The following is a 16,354-nucleotide window of genomic DNA, read 5'->3' on the forward strand; positions in this document are numbered from 1 at the left end:
AGAAGTTTTTCAAAACCCAGACAAAGTGGCGGGTTTTGAAAAGCCGTCTGGATGCCTGGACATGTCCTCAAAAGGAGGGCATGTCCAGGGAAATCTGGATGTCTGGTAACCCTACACCTTCAGTATTTGGTTTGTATTTCTTCTTGCTGAGGAGCCTGGAAGGCATAATACTTTGTTGAGGCCCACGAAGTCCACTTCCAAAGTAATGCCTTGGATAACGGAGTCCCCTAGCAGCTAGACCTTTCATTTTTTTGATGTGCAAATGAATTTTGCAGAGGAATCACCTAGTACAGTGATCGGCAGCCTTTTTACACAAAGAGCCAATCTATCTAAAATGTTTGACCCAAGATGTAGAAAGCGCCGCAAGGTGTAGCTTCTCTCCCCTCCAACCCCTTGCAGGTCTCTGCACCTCTCTCATCCCCTCCCCTGCCCATAGCTAAGGTTCTCTCCTCTATCCAGGCTCTGACCCTTTAATTTTTCTCCCAACCCCATGTTTCACCCACTCCCTGGGCCTACCGAGGTACCTGGTGGTCCAGTGGGGGTCTTTGTGGTAAGTGTGTGGCCTATTTGTTGCTGCCTTCTAAAATGTCTGCTGTGACCTCTCATGGCAGTTTGCGGTACTACAGGAAATGCTGGAGCAGCTGCGAGAGATCACGGCAGCTATTTTAGATGGCAGTCGTGAGGAGGCATGAGCAAGAGGGCTGTGCTCCTGCAATGAAAACCACACTGGACCACCAGATACCTCAGTAGGCTCAGGGGAGGGCGATCATGGGATTAGGAGGGAAATTAGAGGGTTGGGGCTGGAGAGCCACATGCGGCTCGTGAACTGCAGGTTGCCGACCCCTGGCCTAGTAGGACAAATGCCTCTGTTTAACAAGAGAAATCTACCAGATTCTTCTATAGCCCATTCAAGTAAAAAAAAAAAAATTATTCTCTACAGAGGAGGTAAATTGGTCCATGCAGTGGCGTGTTGTCAGGGCCTTCAGGGGATTCAGTGAACCTCAGTCATACAGCTGTAGAAGAGATGAGGAAAGGGTAGAAGTTTTCAACAGGGTTAAAACTATCCAAATCATGACAACTATTTTTTTTCTCTCGAAAATGTGCAATAGTAACATGACACGACTTGGAACCATTTCAAAACCCCCAACTGGTTCCAATTCCTCTGACTCCAAAACAAATATGCCAACTCCTATTGCCGCCTAGACACCAGTCCACCCATCATCATGAAAGCAGCCCCCTCTCCCTTCAAAGCCTTGCTTTATAACTGGATTTCGCAATGGATGACCAAAGGCGAGTTCCCAACTTAACTAGGACACATTCTCATCACTCCCATCGTGAAGAACCACAAAGACCCATCTCTTCAACCTCCAACTACAGATCAGTAGCCAACATCCCCTTATTCACCAAATTGATGGAAGGACTGAACAACATGGTGCTGACAGACTACCTAGATAAATTCTCCTTGCTACATGAATACCAATCAGGATTCCATGCCCACCACAGCACCAAAACCGCCTTAGCCTCCATCGTGGATCACATCTCTCACTTACTTAGCTCAGGGAACCAAGCACTGCTTCTTCAATTAGACCTAAGCAGTGCCTTTGACCTGGTAGATCACGACATACTCCTCAGATGTCTGGATGCAATAGGTATCTCGGGCCATATACTAAACTGGTTCAATGGCTTCTTAAAAAAACCGCTCCTACCAAGTCATCAGTGAACAAGTCTACTCACAATATTACAAGTCATTTCTGCAGAACCACCTGTATCATGCAGTATGGGAGAAATATCCGGAACTGTCACACAACACCAAAATCCTACATGACAACGCTTTGAAGAATGTTAACAGTTAAACATAGTCACTCTCAAGCTGGTTGTGTGTTTGGTTTAGTGAAAGAGCTAACATTTATCACAACTAGGTGATTGCTGTTTGGAATGTTAGTGTATGTTTAGGGGATGGTATGTGTGATTGTTGGTTTGTCAGAGGCATATTTTTTGTGAGCTTTTTAACCTCATGTGGTCAGTAGTTTGATTGCCAGGGGTTCTGCATCCATTCTATTTCAGCTTCCAGTGGTTAAAGGATGGCAGGTCTTATAATCCATTTATTGACCCTCGGGTGCTAACAACCAGGAACTCTGGAACTTTCATAATCCATAACAATGGAAATATTAATGACTTCCAAGGGAAATATCGCTGCCTTGCTTCCAACAAACTGGGCACAGCCATTTCTGATGAAGTCCAGTTCACTGTTCCAAGTAAGAAGTCACACACTGATTTTTATTTCATTTCACGTTTTCTCAGAAAATTTTAGGATGGAAAATGTTTTAACATCTGATTTAAGCACTGTGTAAATGTTCCTCCATGCTGCTTGTTCAAAATTATTCAGATTAAATAATTTAGAAGTTTCATGTTGATTTATTGCAGAGTGCTGAAAAATGGAGGATTTCTGCATGAACCTTCAATGTGATTCATTGCACATAAAAATTACACTGCGGCCCAGATTCTCTCACTGGTGCCATTGTCAGTTGGCGCTTTAAAACGGCCGCTGATGGAGTGTCAATCACACGATGGCACAGTTTAGAGAAACGTACCTCCGGTAAAGATAGGTGTAGGCCAGGGTTTTACAGGCCTACATTTCTGGTGCCTATCTTTGACATGAATCCTGCAACTTCTGGTGTTATCCAAGTCCCTAGTGGAGTTAGGCGCCTCCAGAGGCATGATTCCAGCACCGTTTGCATAGGCACCAGGAGACACTTTGAACGTTTACCGAAATACCCTGCCTAAGTTAAGGCACCGTTTGTGTGTGCATGTGCCTGAATATAGGGCTAAATTTGGTAAATAGCACCCAGCATCAGAATTCACACCAACAAAGCCTCAGGCCTAAAATAGGTGCAGATGGGCCTTATTCTGTAACACTGCACATGGAGTCTATGAACATCCCTGACCCCCTCCCATGGCCAGGCTTAAATATTTACATGCACATCTTCGTTAGGGTTACCAGATGGAAAATCTGGCAACCCTAATCTTCGTAGAATACCAACTAGAAAGACGTAAATTCAAATTGGTGCCAATAATTAATTTTAGGACTCAATTATTGCCACTAATTCTTTCATTTGTTCAATTCAATTTTGTGCCCAGGCCTTTTTGAGCACCATGTGTAGAATTTGAGGTGGTGGTGTTGTTGGTGGTGATGGGCTGTTGTGGTTTCTGTTGTTTTAAATCTGGCACTTTAAGGGTAATTTTAAAACCGTTTACATAGGCAGACACCTTAACTCTCACCCTCATTCCTCTCCTCCCTGGTAAAATCCCCTCTAAAGCCTCCACTTCTCTGGTAATCTTTTCCTCTTCTAAATATCAACCAAGATTACCGTTCCCTAAAATGTAAAGCTCCTGGAAATGTCCAGCTTTCCCAATTGTTATCCTATTTGTAATAATGCCTAGAAATGTCCACTTATCTTATTTGTTATCGAATTCACAATTTCTCCTGGAAATGTCCAGTTAGCTCTTTTGTAATCCGCCTAGAACTGCAAGGTACAGGCGGAATAGAAGTCACTAATGTAATGTAACTTTGTCTGTGTGCCATTAGGAGCTGAATCCAACCCCTCACTTGGCAGTGCAAACCCAGGTGCTGTGTTTTTCTAGCGCCTACTTTTATGATCTGCACTCGGGGGTAATTTAAAAGTGCCACATGAGCTACCAGAGTTTCTTTCTGCTATATGCACGTGTGATCTTACAGAAACTGTAACAAACATTATCTAAATCTCCCCTGTGCCTTAGGTGTGCCAAAGTTTCCTAATGAAAAAATAGATCCCGTGGTGGCAATGAAAGGTGATTCTGTGGTCTTACCTTGTAATCCTCCTACTGGGATTCCCCCTTTGCACATCTACTGGATGACACTTGGTGAGTAACTGCAGAGAGGTTAGGCTGGGTCTTGGTAATGTGGGATAAGGGAACACTTTCCATGAGGTTTAAACTCAGCTCTGCCAGTCCTTTGGTCTTAGTCGATTTGCTGACTTCCTTTGCTGCACTGAAGACAAAAGGCACCATAAAGGGAATTTTATAACTGGGTACCTGGTTTAATAGGAGCTGATATTTTAACACACATAGACATCTACATGTCTTTATCAAATTCTAGTGTAAGTGGTAAGAATCACACCTATTTTGCAGGTACGGATATTTACACCTACCTCAGAGCAGGGTCAATATTTCATAATCGACATGAGTACTTAGGAACTCTTGGGATCTGTCCAAAATCTACCCCAAACAACAAACTGCACACATGAAAACATTGTAAAAGACTAAAACATAGACCAGTGGATCAAGGTAGGGAGGTGAGGAGCTAAGCGATCAGCGAGGATGTGAGACATTAATTTAAGATCAACATTGATCAATGAAATAGGACAATAGGAGCCCGGGTCATCTTCCACCTTACCCGGCTTCAGCAAAAGGGTAATAAGGGCTTCATTAGCATAGCGAGGAAAAGAGTCAATGGAAATTGCTTCATTATAGTAAGATAACAACGGTCTGCAAAGGTGAGGAGAAAGGAGCCAGTCAAACTCACCAGAGAACCCATCAGGTCCTGGAGCTTTCCCTGATTTCCAAGCCTTAATAGCAGTCTGCAATTCCTTTGCCTGAAAAGGACAATTCAAACTGGCAACCACCTTCTTGGAGAGTCGAGGTAACCCAGAGGACTGAAGATAATCCAGTACCATGTCCGAAGAAACAGCTTCAGGAGAAGCATAAAGTTTAGCAAAAAAAGTCATAAAAAACCCCAAGACTTCAGAGAAACCCATCCTCCCGCAGGAGTCTGGAGCACCAAAATGGATCTATGACTTGTCCTAGCATCTACCAGGTGTGCCAGAAGACGCACCGGTTTATTACCAAAGCAATGAAAACGATGCTTATGAAAAGCTGCCCACTTCTGAGAGAGAGAATGAAGGAGAGAGTTAAGGGCCCCCTGAGAAGACAAATAAAGTTCCTTATTCTCCACCGTAGGATTTGAGAGAAAGGCCCACTTAGCTGCCCGTAAAGCTTTCTCTAAAGTGATAATACTCTTATGAATATGTCTATTGCAGGCACACATAAAAGAGAGAATATGACCCCATAGCACTGTTTTTGCCATTTCCCAGAATAATATGGGGTTGTCCCGATGTTGGCCATTATGCCACTGAGCATGGAGAAATGTCTTAAACTCAGAATCCTGAGCGAGGTAAAAAGGAAAATGCCAAAAAGGAGACTTTACATAATTGACATCCAAATAGATATCTATCCAGATTGGTGTATAGTCTGAAATGTTCAAGGGACCTATCTCCGCCGACAATACAGAAGAAAAAAACTCCGGAGACAAAAACAGGTAGTCAATCTGGGACCAGGTGTGATGAGGGTGAGAAAGATGAGTATAATCCCTAACTTCTGGATGTAACAAACACCAGGGGTCTACCACAGAAAAGAAATCACAGAAAACAGCCAACAGGTGTCCCTTAGCCCCAAGGGATATAGAAGGGGTAACAGATTTGTCACAAATGGGGTCCATAACCAGATTTAAATCTCCCAATAAAATAATGGGTCCCCAGAATAACGGGAGCAAAGTTGGACTAGTTCCTGCAAAAAAGAAGACTCAGACGAATTTGGGCCGCAAACAACTAATAACAAATAACATTTATCACCCAGCGTTAATCGCAAAAGCAGAGATCGCCCATCCGAAGCAGCGTTCAAAACTTGAACCACAAGTGGAGAAGATTTACGAACCAAAACTAGAATACCAACATGATGCCCCAGTGGGGAGGCATAATATACCTCACTCATCCACGAACGGCGCAACTTAAGATCCTCAGCATCTGTGAGCCGTGTCTCTTGTAAACATGCAATATCGGTGCAATAATGCTGAAGGGCCGCCAGGATTTTAGAGCGTTTGACAGGAGAAGTAATCTCCCCAACGTTACAGGAAACTAAACGAAATGGAGTACTCATAAGTCAGTTAAAGAATACTTACAAAGCAAAAGCAAGAATACAGAAAAGAAGTGCCCCAGGAGCCCAGCCTCCCCCAGAGCATGGAAAGCAAGAAGAAGCATAACAAGAAAAAAAAGAAAGAAAACAATCCCACAAATACCACATAGCACACACAAAAGTAAGCTGACGGAGGACTACCAACCCTTCCCAAACCCCCCCTCAACTCAACCCATCCCAATCCCAGTATCCCCCCCACTAACATCACCGATACCCTAAAAGGAATCAGGGAGTCCGAGTCACAAGATGTAACCTGTCCCCAGGTCCCAACCAGCAAAGAAATCCTGCCCCATGAAGAACGAATAAGTCCATTCTGAAAAACAACATACCATAGTGAAAAAGGCTGGCAGGAGACAACAATGGCACTCATAAGGCAAAAGATAGGACAAGAAAGCTGCCAAGAGTAGACTTTGAGAAGAAAGAAAGCCAGTAGTCTGATATGACTAAAGATAAAGAAAATAATTGAGTTGAAAAATAAAGGAGAAAAAAAAGACTAATGGCGAAAAGGGCGAACAGAATGCTAGGAATGATTAAGAAGAGGATCACAAACAGATCGGAGAAGGTTATCATGCCACTGTACTGGGCCTTGGTAAGCCACCACCTGGAATACTGTGTCCAGCACTGGTCGCCATACTTGAAGAAGGACACAGTACTACTTGAAAAGGTCCAGAGAAGAGCGACTAAAATGGTTAAGGGGCTGGAGGAATTGTCGTACAGTGAGAGGTTAGAGAAACTGAGCCTCTTCTCCCTTGAAAAGAGGAGACTGAGAGGAGACATGATCAAAAAATTCAAGATAATGAAAAGAATAGACTTAGTAAATAAAGACACATTGTTCACCCTCTCCAAGGTAAAGAGAATGAGAGGGCACTCTCTAAAGTTAAAAGGGGATAGATTCCGTACAAACATAAGGAAGTTCTTCTTCACCCAGACAGTGGTAGAAAACTGGAACGCTCTTCCGAAGGCTGTTATAGGGGAAAACACCTTCTAGGAATTCAAGACAAAGTAAGACAAGTTCTTGCTAAATCAGAATGTACACAGGTAAGGCTAGTCTCAGTTAGGGCACTGGTCTTTGACCTAGGGGCTGCCGCGGAAGCGGAATTCTGGGCATGATGGACCACTGGTTTGACCCAGCAGCGGCAATTCTTATGTTCTTAAGAAGTGCATAAGCAGAGAAGGAAAGAGCAACTACTGCCCCAGGACAAAAAGAGAATACCAGCATCCCATCCAGACACCTTAAAGGCACAAAAGTACCAAAAACCACAAAAGAGTTCTGTTTCAAAAATGAAAAAAACAAAGGTTTATTGTACAAGCCTTTGCACTTAAAGTAACTGCACAGAATAAAGCATATTGAGAAAAAACCATAAACAATAGCAGTAAAAACAGATGGTAATGATTCACTCTTCAATGGAGAGAGACTGCTCAGTATCTGCCAAGTTCCAAGATGGCTACCGTGGTTCTAGCAGTTTGTAGCTGGGCCATGCCCGGTTTCCAGCTTTCTCCAAAATAAAAAGAAGGCATTGTTTTAGCTCATTGCATAAGACTTTAGTAAATGTTCTTATGAAAACCAAGTAAGTCTTTAAACCTTTGCAGTTTAGAACAAATGTCTTAATTTTAATTGGCAACTTTTCTTTAAAGCAGGACCCCCCCCCCCCCCCAATATCAAAGTCCTGCATCCACATCCAGCTTCATCAGTTCTTCACCAGGGGCAAAAGAGTACCCCCTGGCACAGCTAACAAAGAAGTTATCAAGGTTGAAAAATAAACAAGAAATGTCCCCCAAACACAGCTCTGCTTCCCAATGGTGCTACAGCCATTTACATCACTTGTGCACAACTTTCTGACAGGCAGAGAGAGAGAGCAGCTTCAAGTAGCAAATATCTTCACCCCTAAACTCAGAGGTTTAAGCCAGCTCCATGGCTTCTCCCAACCCTGCTTCATATGAACGTGTGTCAGTCACCTCCATAAGCTCCTGGTGTGCAGTCAGCTCTGAGTCAGGCAATTCCCCAGCTTGAGTCACATCCACCATCTCCACAACAGGGTTTCTCTCAGGCTGGTGGCTGCTAGGAGTCTGGGTTCTGCTCTGCTCCTTCTGGGAAATGTCAAGGTTGCTGCTTCCATTACTGCCCTCTTTGCTCCCCCCCCCCCATCTCAGGGTCAGGTTTAAACACCTGTGTGGGATAGGCATTAGAGAAGGACACGGTGGCTGTTACCTGTGGCTAGCTACAGGTAACCCACCAAAACGGTGACCAAAAAAAAGATCACCGCGAGATCGGGGACAAGGCCATTCACCGTCCCGTGGAGCGGTGAATGGTTAGCATGGGGTGGTGAACGAGCTTGAACGTGCTGTGAAGAGCATTTGATCCAACAGCCCCCTCTTTCCTGCCAGCCGGCCATGCATCTCCCTCCCTCCTTTTCCCTTACCTTCTCTTGTTGTTGATACTGGCGATTTCTATAAGGCTATGTGCTGTATTACAGTCAGAGCCTTGAAGTTGCGTCACGTTGCCTGCTGGGAAAGTCTCCTCCGATGCAACTGGAAACAGGAAGTTGCATCGGAGGAGACTTTTCTAGCAGGCAACCCGACGCAACTTCAAGGCTCCGGCTGTAATACAGCACACAGCCTTATAGAAATCGCCAGTTTCAACAAGAGAAGAGAAGGTAAGGGAAAGGGAGGGAGGGAAATCCACGGCTGGCCGGCAGGAGGAAGCTGCTGGACCACGTGAAGGGTGCTGGGGGTAGGAGGATGGAGAGGAGAAGACGCTGAAGACGGGAAAGTCCATGAAAGATGCGAAGGGATGCAGGGCCTCATTTGGTTTCATTAGTAAGAGCAAGGAAATGGGGCCAAAATGTAAGAATAGTGAAAATGGTTAACCACACTGACAAGATCCTCAAAAGGTTAACCAACCAGGAGAAAAAAAAAACCTTTTGAGGATCTTTTCATCAGTAAGAGCAAGGAAATGGGGCCAAAATGTGAGGCCATGTGCTCAGTGGTAGGATCAACTCTGCCTCACGGAAAAATCAAAACCTCCTCAGAATTGTGGTATGGGAGGAATTGTTGCATCCTTCCCTGCTCCCTGGAAACTTGGGTAAGGTGGGCTGCATCCCCACACTTTCTGGTTGCTTGCGAGCCCAGGGTTCCCGGGGGGGGGGGGGGGGTGTTCTTTCTTTGCTCCAGTGTCCGGTTGAGCTAATCGCAAAGGAATCCAAGATCAGCTATCATAAATGGACTAAGTAGGGAGGTAGATAGATAAGCCATGCGAGAGGAGCTGAAGGGTGGTAGAAAGGAACAGATGGTGAAGGAGGGAGGGAAGGGTGGTGGTAGAAAGGAATAGAACAGACATTGAAAGAGGGTAGAGAGGAACAGACCCTGAAGGGAAATGTGGAAGACAGAGTGGGGAGAAGACGCTGGAAGGGAAGAAGACAGATGCCAGACTATGGGGGAGCCAAGGGAAGAAGATGGGTGCTAGACCAATTGGGGGGGGGGGTGAAGGGAGAGGCACAGTAACAGCAAATGGAAGACGCAGAGAGAAGACACACAGTGGATGGAAGGAATTGAATGAGAAGATGTGGAAAGCAGAAACCAGACAACAAAGGTAGAAAAAAAAAATTCTATTTATTTATTTATTTTTTGCTTTAGGATAAAGCAGTATATTAGTTGTGTTGATAAAAATTTATAAACAAATCCCTGCCAGCTGAACATCTCTTTCTCTAGTTCAGCAGCCAGAACTTTGATTTATAAGAAAGGAATAAGCTAAATATTGCAGTACTAAGGCTTATATGGATGCTGCGGGGACAGTGTCGGGGCGGTGAATGGAATGGCAGTGATGGTGATGGGGTGGTGAAGGGAATGGCGGTGACGGGGCGGTGAAGGGGCCGGTGGGCCGGGGCGGTGACGGGGACAGATTTTTTCCATGTGTCATTCTCTAATAGGCATATACCAATACTCTCTCTGCCTCCCCCTTTGGTGAGACTGCATATTACAATCAGTGAAAAACTTTTTTCTGTGCAGGGACAAAATGGCTTTTCTGTTTATCTCTGTGAACTATCCCTTGGTGATGCACTGAGCTTACTTGCCAATGATCCAGGCTAAGGGAACTGGATCTAGGATAGACAGCCCTGCTTGCCTGCTCATCAGGGAAACTATTCTGATGGGCTCTAAACCCCTTTAATCCTGGCTTGCCTTCATAGTTCCCCTGTGGCAAGTCGGGAATGGCACTAGAATTGCCACAATACATAGTGTTTGTGTATACAGTGTTGGTAGGATATGTATGTACATTTGCACTTGGCCTTGAGAGTTGTTGATCTTTGTGATTTACTTCTTTTTTCCTAGATGTGGTTCATATTCCTCAAAGTGAACGGGTATCTGTGGGCCTGGATGGAAATCTATATTTTGCAAATGTGGAAGAAACAGACAGCCGGAGCGATTACTGTTGCTTTGCTGCCTTCACTCGAATTAGAACAATTGTCCAGCAAATGCCAGTGAACTTGACTGTTCATTCTGGTAAGGAATCATTTTTACACTATAATTCTTTTCTAAATCTTATTTTAGGCTGAGCTACTTACATTAAAGTCCATTTTACAGGGGGATTGAGACATGCAGAGTTCCCCCTGCGTTTTACAAAAGGCACTGAGAAAAACAACAACCGCCCCAATCATCCCAATGACACACATTATGCATTGCTGTAATCGGGAGCATTGTGAATTCATGGCTTTAGCAGTCTCAAATAGTGGGATCACTCCAGAGCCATAGGAGTGGCCTCAGCGCTGGAGTCTGAGAAGACGGACCATTACGAGAAATGGTGCCAGTGCTTCATTAATAGTAAATCTTCTGATTGAACTGATGAGGGTTTTAAAGTAAGTACAGCACGTTTGGGGGCTTAGAATTTGCACATTGACTTCACCTAAAAAGAGGATTTGGACAGGAGAAGGATCTGGAATGCTTTGCGTCATAACAGCTTCTATGATCTCATCCTTGTGTCATTATGAGGTCCTTCTCCTTTCTTTGTTAAGGAAGCATATTTTTGCTATTTACTTGAAAGAATTTTTTATTTGGTTAGTTATTAGCCCCTTTTTTTCTTTTTTACCCTGAGGTTGTGGATTCAAATCCTGCACTGCTCCTTGTGATCCTGAGCAAGTCACTTAATCCTACACAGCCCCAGGTACATTAGATAGACTGTGAGCCTGCAGGGACAGACAGGGAAAAGTGCCCCTTTCCCTCTACTGATGACTATAATCTGAGAGGCACCCCCCAGTCACATAACCCTACCTCCCTGGGCTCTTGCTAGGGAAGAGGAGTGATCCTGCTCCATTGACTCTTAGCAGCAGCTGTGGGCCACAAGATGACATTATCCTTGAAAAGATGAACAGGGTGATATTGCAAAGCTCAGCTGCAGATATACTGTCTAGGCTTTGGAGGGGGGCCTTTCTGAGACGCAATAGAAAGCGTCATCATGTAGTCCATTGGATTTTGTGGACCCTTTGTGACTAATAGATCTGCTGTGGCTACTTTTTCTCATATGCTGGATGCAGTTTTGAGTTCTAGTGTGGGAGTGTTAGAAATTTGGTCTGATTTGAGTTATAAAATAGTTATTTTGAGGTCAATTGCTCTATATCATCTAATAAGAAAAGAGAGGTTTGATTTTTGATGTATTTATGGCTATATCAATATAGAAACAATCAAATTAAAAGTATATTTAATAAATACTTGTGCTGTTCATACATATTAAACCACAAAATAGAGAAGCAATTAATCAAAAATACTCTTTCCAAAAAATATTTTTAAATTTTAGTGATGTATTTGGCGCAGGCTTGGCAAGGGTTACCACGGGACCATCATCTTCACGTCACAGTCCCTAAACCGCCCTCGTAGTGACCATTGCTCTTTTAATTAAAAAACAATAATAGTATGTACTTATTCTGTCATTCAATTTTCTATACCAATCTTCCAATGGAGCTCAGAACGGTTTACATGAATTTATTTAGGTTCTCAAGCATTTTTCTGTGTCCTGATGGGCTCACAATCTATCTAGTGTCCCTGGGGCAAGGGGGAAGATTAAGTAACTTGCCCAGGATCACAAGGTGCAGTGTGGGTGTTAAGGCCAATAGCTCTAACCACTGTGCCACACTCTTGTATGATGTCACTGGCGGTTCCACCAATCATAAAGCTCTCCTCACTATCGGTGCCTAACACCTTGTGTGTCAAAATTCCTACATCAAAAAACTAGTAAAGACTCAAGTTTTGCTTATCTTTGCTTCTTCAGGAAGATATGCCCACTAAAAGGAACATTCATAAAACGACCTGCACACCCTTATATTCATATACAACTCACAAACCCATTTCTTATACGACTAATACCTAGGTCAGGAGATCTAAAATGCTTCATTTTTCCACCACCTTCAACAGCGCATGTGCAGATGTGACACATTGACATCACGTGCTCTGCATCTGCTTTTGAAAACCCAGACAAAGTGTCTGGATAAATCCGGACGTCTGGTAACCCTAATCCAGGTTCCCAAATACCTATTTGTCTGTGTTGATGCTCTTAGACCCTGACAGTTGCTTGAAGTGTACAGAATCAGTGGACGCATCTGATACCTGCTGACCCGCACATCTCAATTTCAATATTCTGTTTTACATGGGGCAGTAGAAGGGACTGATAAACACATTTTGTTGATTTATGTTATTTAAAATATTTACAGCCTGCTCCATCCACAGTTTTAGCTGCTGAATTCAGATATAATTGGAAACATCTGGATTAGATGTTGAAAACTGAAAATTGGACCCTAAGTTTTTATCTCTTTCAAAACTTAACCCTCTTCATTTTTTTATTTCTTGTGTTGCAGGATCCCCATTTTAAATATATTAGCCAAAAAGAGGCAGAGAATGAGCCGATAATCTGTCTTTTTGTTCTCTTTCATAGCAAATTCTCTTGAAGAAAGAATCCCAAATCTAGTTGTACCAAGTGAGAGTGGCACATCGAGGGTTGTTCTCCAAGGTGAAGACCTGGTGCTGGAGTGTATTGCCGAAGCCCTGTAAGTCACCAGGGAAATGTTTACGAATCTTCTCATGCAACAGTTGAAGAAGGAAAGCCACAGCCTTCAAGTCTATCTAGTATTTCATTCTGTTTAGCAAAGAATGGTATTATACGGTTCTTTCCTTTTTTGCAAGCTTCTTGTCCTGTTATGTGTTGTATGCAAAAATGTTGGGTTTTTTTTTTGGGGGGGGGGTTTAATTGGCCAATAGTACGTAACATGCTGCTGGCACACAGCATATAATTTCGATAATGTATATGCAGGTATCTTATTCTCTCCCACAAACAGGCCATGACCAACAGAAACCAAACAACGCACAAACCACCTCTCCCATCTCAATAGATGATCAAGCTCTCTACGCACCCATCACCCCCACAAACCAGAACCCCTAATGTCCACATTACACCACTACATATGGCAAATCTTCTCTCCAAACCATAGACCATAATCATATGCCTATACAGACACAAACTAAGATATTTATCTCATGAACCCTAATGAAATAATGTTAATGCTGGACAATGCCAGGCTATTCTGAATTGCAAATCGCATTGAACTCCTGGGGTAGATTAGCGATCCATCAATACTCATATAATGAAATGTAATGTGTCCCTGGGAGCAGAGATTGGCTGGAGGTGGCAAATACTGCATATGCTATAAAGGGAGCATGAATGTTGGGTACAAAAGCTGAACGTGTCTCAGGGCAGGCGTGACTTTGTGAGGGAGATTTTAGGTACATATATTACCTCCATTGCCTTAAGTACAAACAGATTTCAAACTAAATGCAATTCACCTTCAGCTACTACTGAAAAGGTGAAATCTTAAAATCCAGATAAAGTGATTCTTTCTGAAGGCAATTTTGAACAATTTATCAGGTCAAATAAATTTGTTTGCATAAATGTTGCCTAGCTCATGTGAGGGATCCACAACATCCATACTTTAAAAACATAAGAACATAATTATGGCTATCTGGGCCAGACCAATGGTCCATCTAGCCCAGTATTTTCCCAATAGTGGCCAGTCCAGGCCACAAGTACCTTGTACGCCCTTGAAGAGTTCCACCCAAAATCTGGAATAATAGGCCATAGACAAGAAAAACCACAAAGGTGACCTAGGGTGCTCAATTTCTTCATTATATCTATTGAGATTCAACCCAACCTTCAGGAGTCTCAGCCAAGCAGAGTATCTAGTGGTTGTAGTCAAGGCACATACAGAAATCACCTCTTCCTTCTTTTCCCCTGACTCTGCTTGGCTGAGGCTCCTGAAGCAGGCCCTTCGGTCGAAACACATTCGTGTCAGATAGAATGAAAAAATTGAGCACCCCAAGTCACCTTGGCTGTTTTTCTGGCCTTTCAACCTTGGGAAGGTGGTATCTCCTGTTTCTTTGTGGTGTGTTAATATTTAGTAGCCCACATTCCAAACACTGGTGGCTTCGTGGGGGGTGGATTCATAGGAGAATGATGAAATTTTGCAAACATAAATCGCTCTTTCTTTCTGCTTTCAATCAGCTCTTGGTTTCCCTTCTTCCTGCCAATATATTGGAAAGTGCAGGGAAGAGCCAAAAAGCTGTGGATGATAGAAAGAGTGAAAGTTGTTTTGTGTTTATATCAAAATCTATAACTTTTGTACATTTCTTTTCTGTTAGCCCAACTCCTAAATTAGAGTGGATGAAAATTGGAGGAGAGTTGCCCAAAAATCGAGTTATGACAGAAAATCATGGGAAGATCATGAAGATAAGAAACGTGTCTGAGGCAGATCATGGAACATATCGTTGCATAGCCAGTAACCACGTTGGCAGAGCCCAGCATGATTTTCGTATCTATGTGGAAGGTATATCTCAAAGTACTTTCAATGCCCAAAGAGACAGGAAGAGAAGCTTGGAAACTAAGGGAGGCTGGAATTGAAGGAACTGTTTTTAAGGGAGAGGGATGAGAATTGCTCAGTAAGAAGTGCTGGGGATATCTCGTACTTCAGGATGGACATGGATTAATAGAATAGAATATAGTAGAAATCTGGCAAGAGGGATGCCCACGCAGTGATGGGCCTGCCTTTTCCCGGTGCATCTTAGGATGCACTGGGAGGGGTCTAAGACTCTGATTGGTTCAGATACCTCAGGCCACTTCCATAGGAGGAGCCTTAGGCACCTGAGCCAATCAGGGCCTTAGGCCCCCTTCCTGGTGCATTCTGGGATTTACTGGGAGGTGCTTGAGTCTCCAACTGGTTCAGACACCTTAAGCCCCTCCCTGGGAAGGAGGCCTAAGGCCCTCATTGGTCCTGGTGCCTAAGACCCCTCCAATGGAAGGGGCCTTAGGTATCTGAACCAACTGGAGTCTTAGACCCCTCCCAGTGCATCCCAGGATGTACTGGGAAAGGAAAGCTCACCATTTTAAAGAGGTGTGTCTGATGGGAGGAGGGAGTGGGCATCCCTCTTGCTGGATTTCTACAAGGTACGATAGGGGGGTGCTTGAGCTGGGGGGGTACTGACCTGACTCCCACCAGACCACCAGGGCCTTCTCTTGGGGACTTGGTAGGGTGGTGGGAGGGGTTAGAAGGGTTGGCATTGGTGTCGGAGGGAGTTTGGGAGGTCCAGGGTTTGGGCAACTAGGTATGTGGGGGTGGCTGAGGCAGGAAGGAGTGGGCATCCCTCCTGCTGAATTTTTTAAGCTGGAGGAGGGGGGGTGTCAGTGTATGTGTGTGGGGGTTTAGGTGGCCAAGGCAGGAGTGAGTGTCCATCTTTCCTGCCACTCTTTTTTTCAGGGACCATCATTGGGGGGGAGAGGGTGGCAGTTGTCAGGGGGTGGCCATCATTGGGGTGCTGACATAACTTTTTAAAAAAAAAAATGGGGACAATTATTGTATGTGTGTAACACATGCACATCTGTGCCATTAAAAAAAAGAAAGATAAAAAAAAGTATTCCTGCCCCGAACAGCTGAGTGGCAGGAGGCTGAGTGCCCTGCCACTCAGCTGTTTGGGGCAGGGCAGCTGCTTTCTGAATGAACTGTGCTTTCATTTGGAGGTCCACCGTGAACATACAATGGTGTCAGCAGTCACTGGCGAACACAGATTAATTTGAGCACCAGTGCTGAAAATTATCCTCACTGTTTCCAGCCGAATACAAAGCCATTGAACTGTTATTTCTTGGTTCATCTTTGTGTGTACACAGAAAGCATAGGATTCGCAGCTTGGCAGATTTTTGGTAAGAGATAAAAAAATCGGCAGACATTGAGTAAATAATATATTCAGTGTTGATTAGCCCTTAAGGGTATACAATTCAGGGGTTCAACAACATAATTGAACAGCTGTACTCTCCATCATATTT

General features: G+C 43.9%; 1 protein-coding gene across 2 annotated transcripts in view; it reads left to right on the forward strand.

Annotated features, from left to right (window-relative positions):
- The window catches only part of CHL1 (cell adhesion molecule L1 like), a 126,396-nt gene that overhangs the window by 39,771 nt on the left and 70,271 nt on the right, over positions 1 to 16,354 (forward strand). For both annotated transcript variants that reach the window (XM_033926532.1, XM_033926531.1), the window contains exons 4-8: positions 2,065 to 2,255; positions 3,778 to 3,900; positions 10,333 to 10,503; positions 12,923 to 13,034; positions 14,680 to 14,864. In XM_033926532.1, the coding sequence (XP_033782423.1) occupies positions 2,065 to 2,255; positions 3,778 to 3,900; positions 10,333 to 10,503; positions 12,923 to 13,034; positions 14,680 to 14,864 (782 nt within the window). The remainder of the gene's footprint in view (positions 1 to 2,064; positions 2,256 to 3,777; positions 3,901 to 10,332; positions 10,504 to 12,922; positions 13,035 to 14,679; positions 14,865 to 16,354) is intronic.

This window comes from Geotrypetes seraphini, chromosome 17 (assembly GCF_902459505.1).
Source record: "Geotrypetes seraphini chromosome 17, aGeoSer1.1, whole genome shotgun sequence".
In the NCBI taxonomy this organism is placed as follows: Eukaryota; Metazoa; Chordata; class Amphibia; order Gymnophiona; family Dermophiidae; genus Geotrypetes; species Geotrypetes seraphini.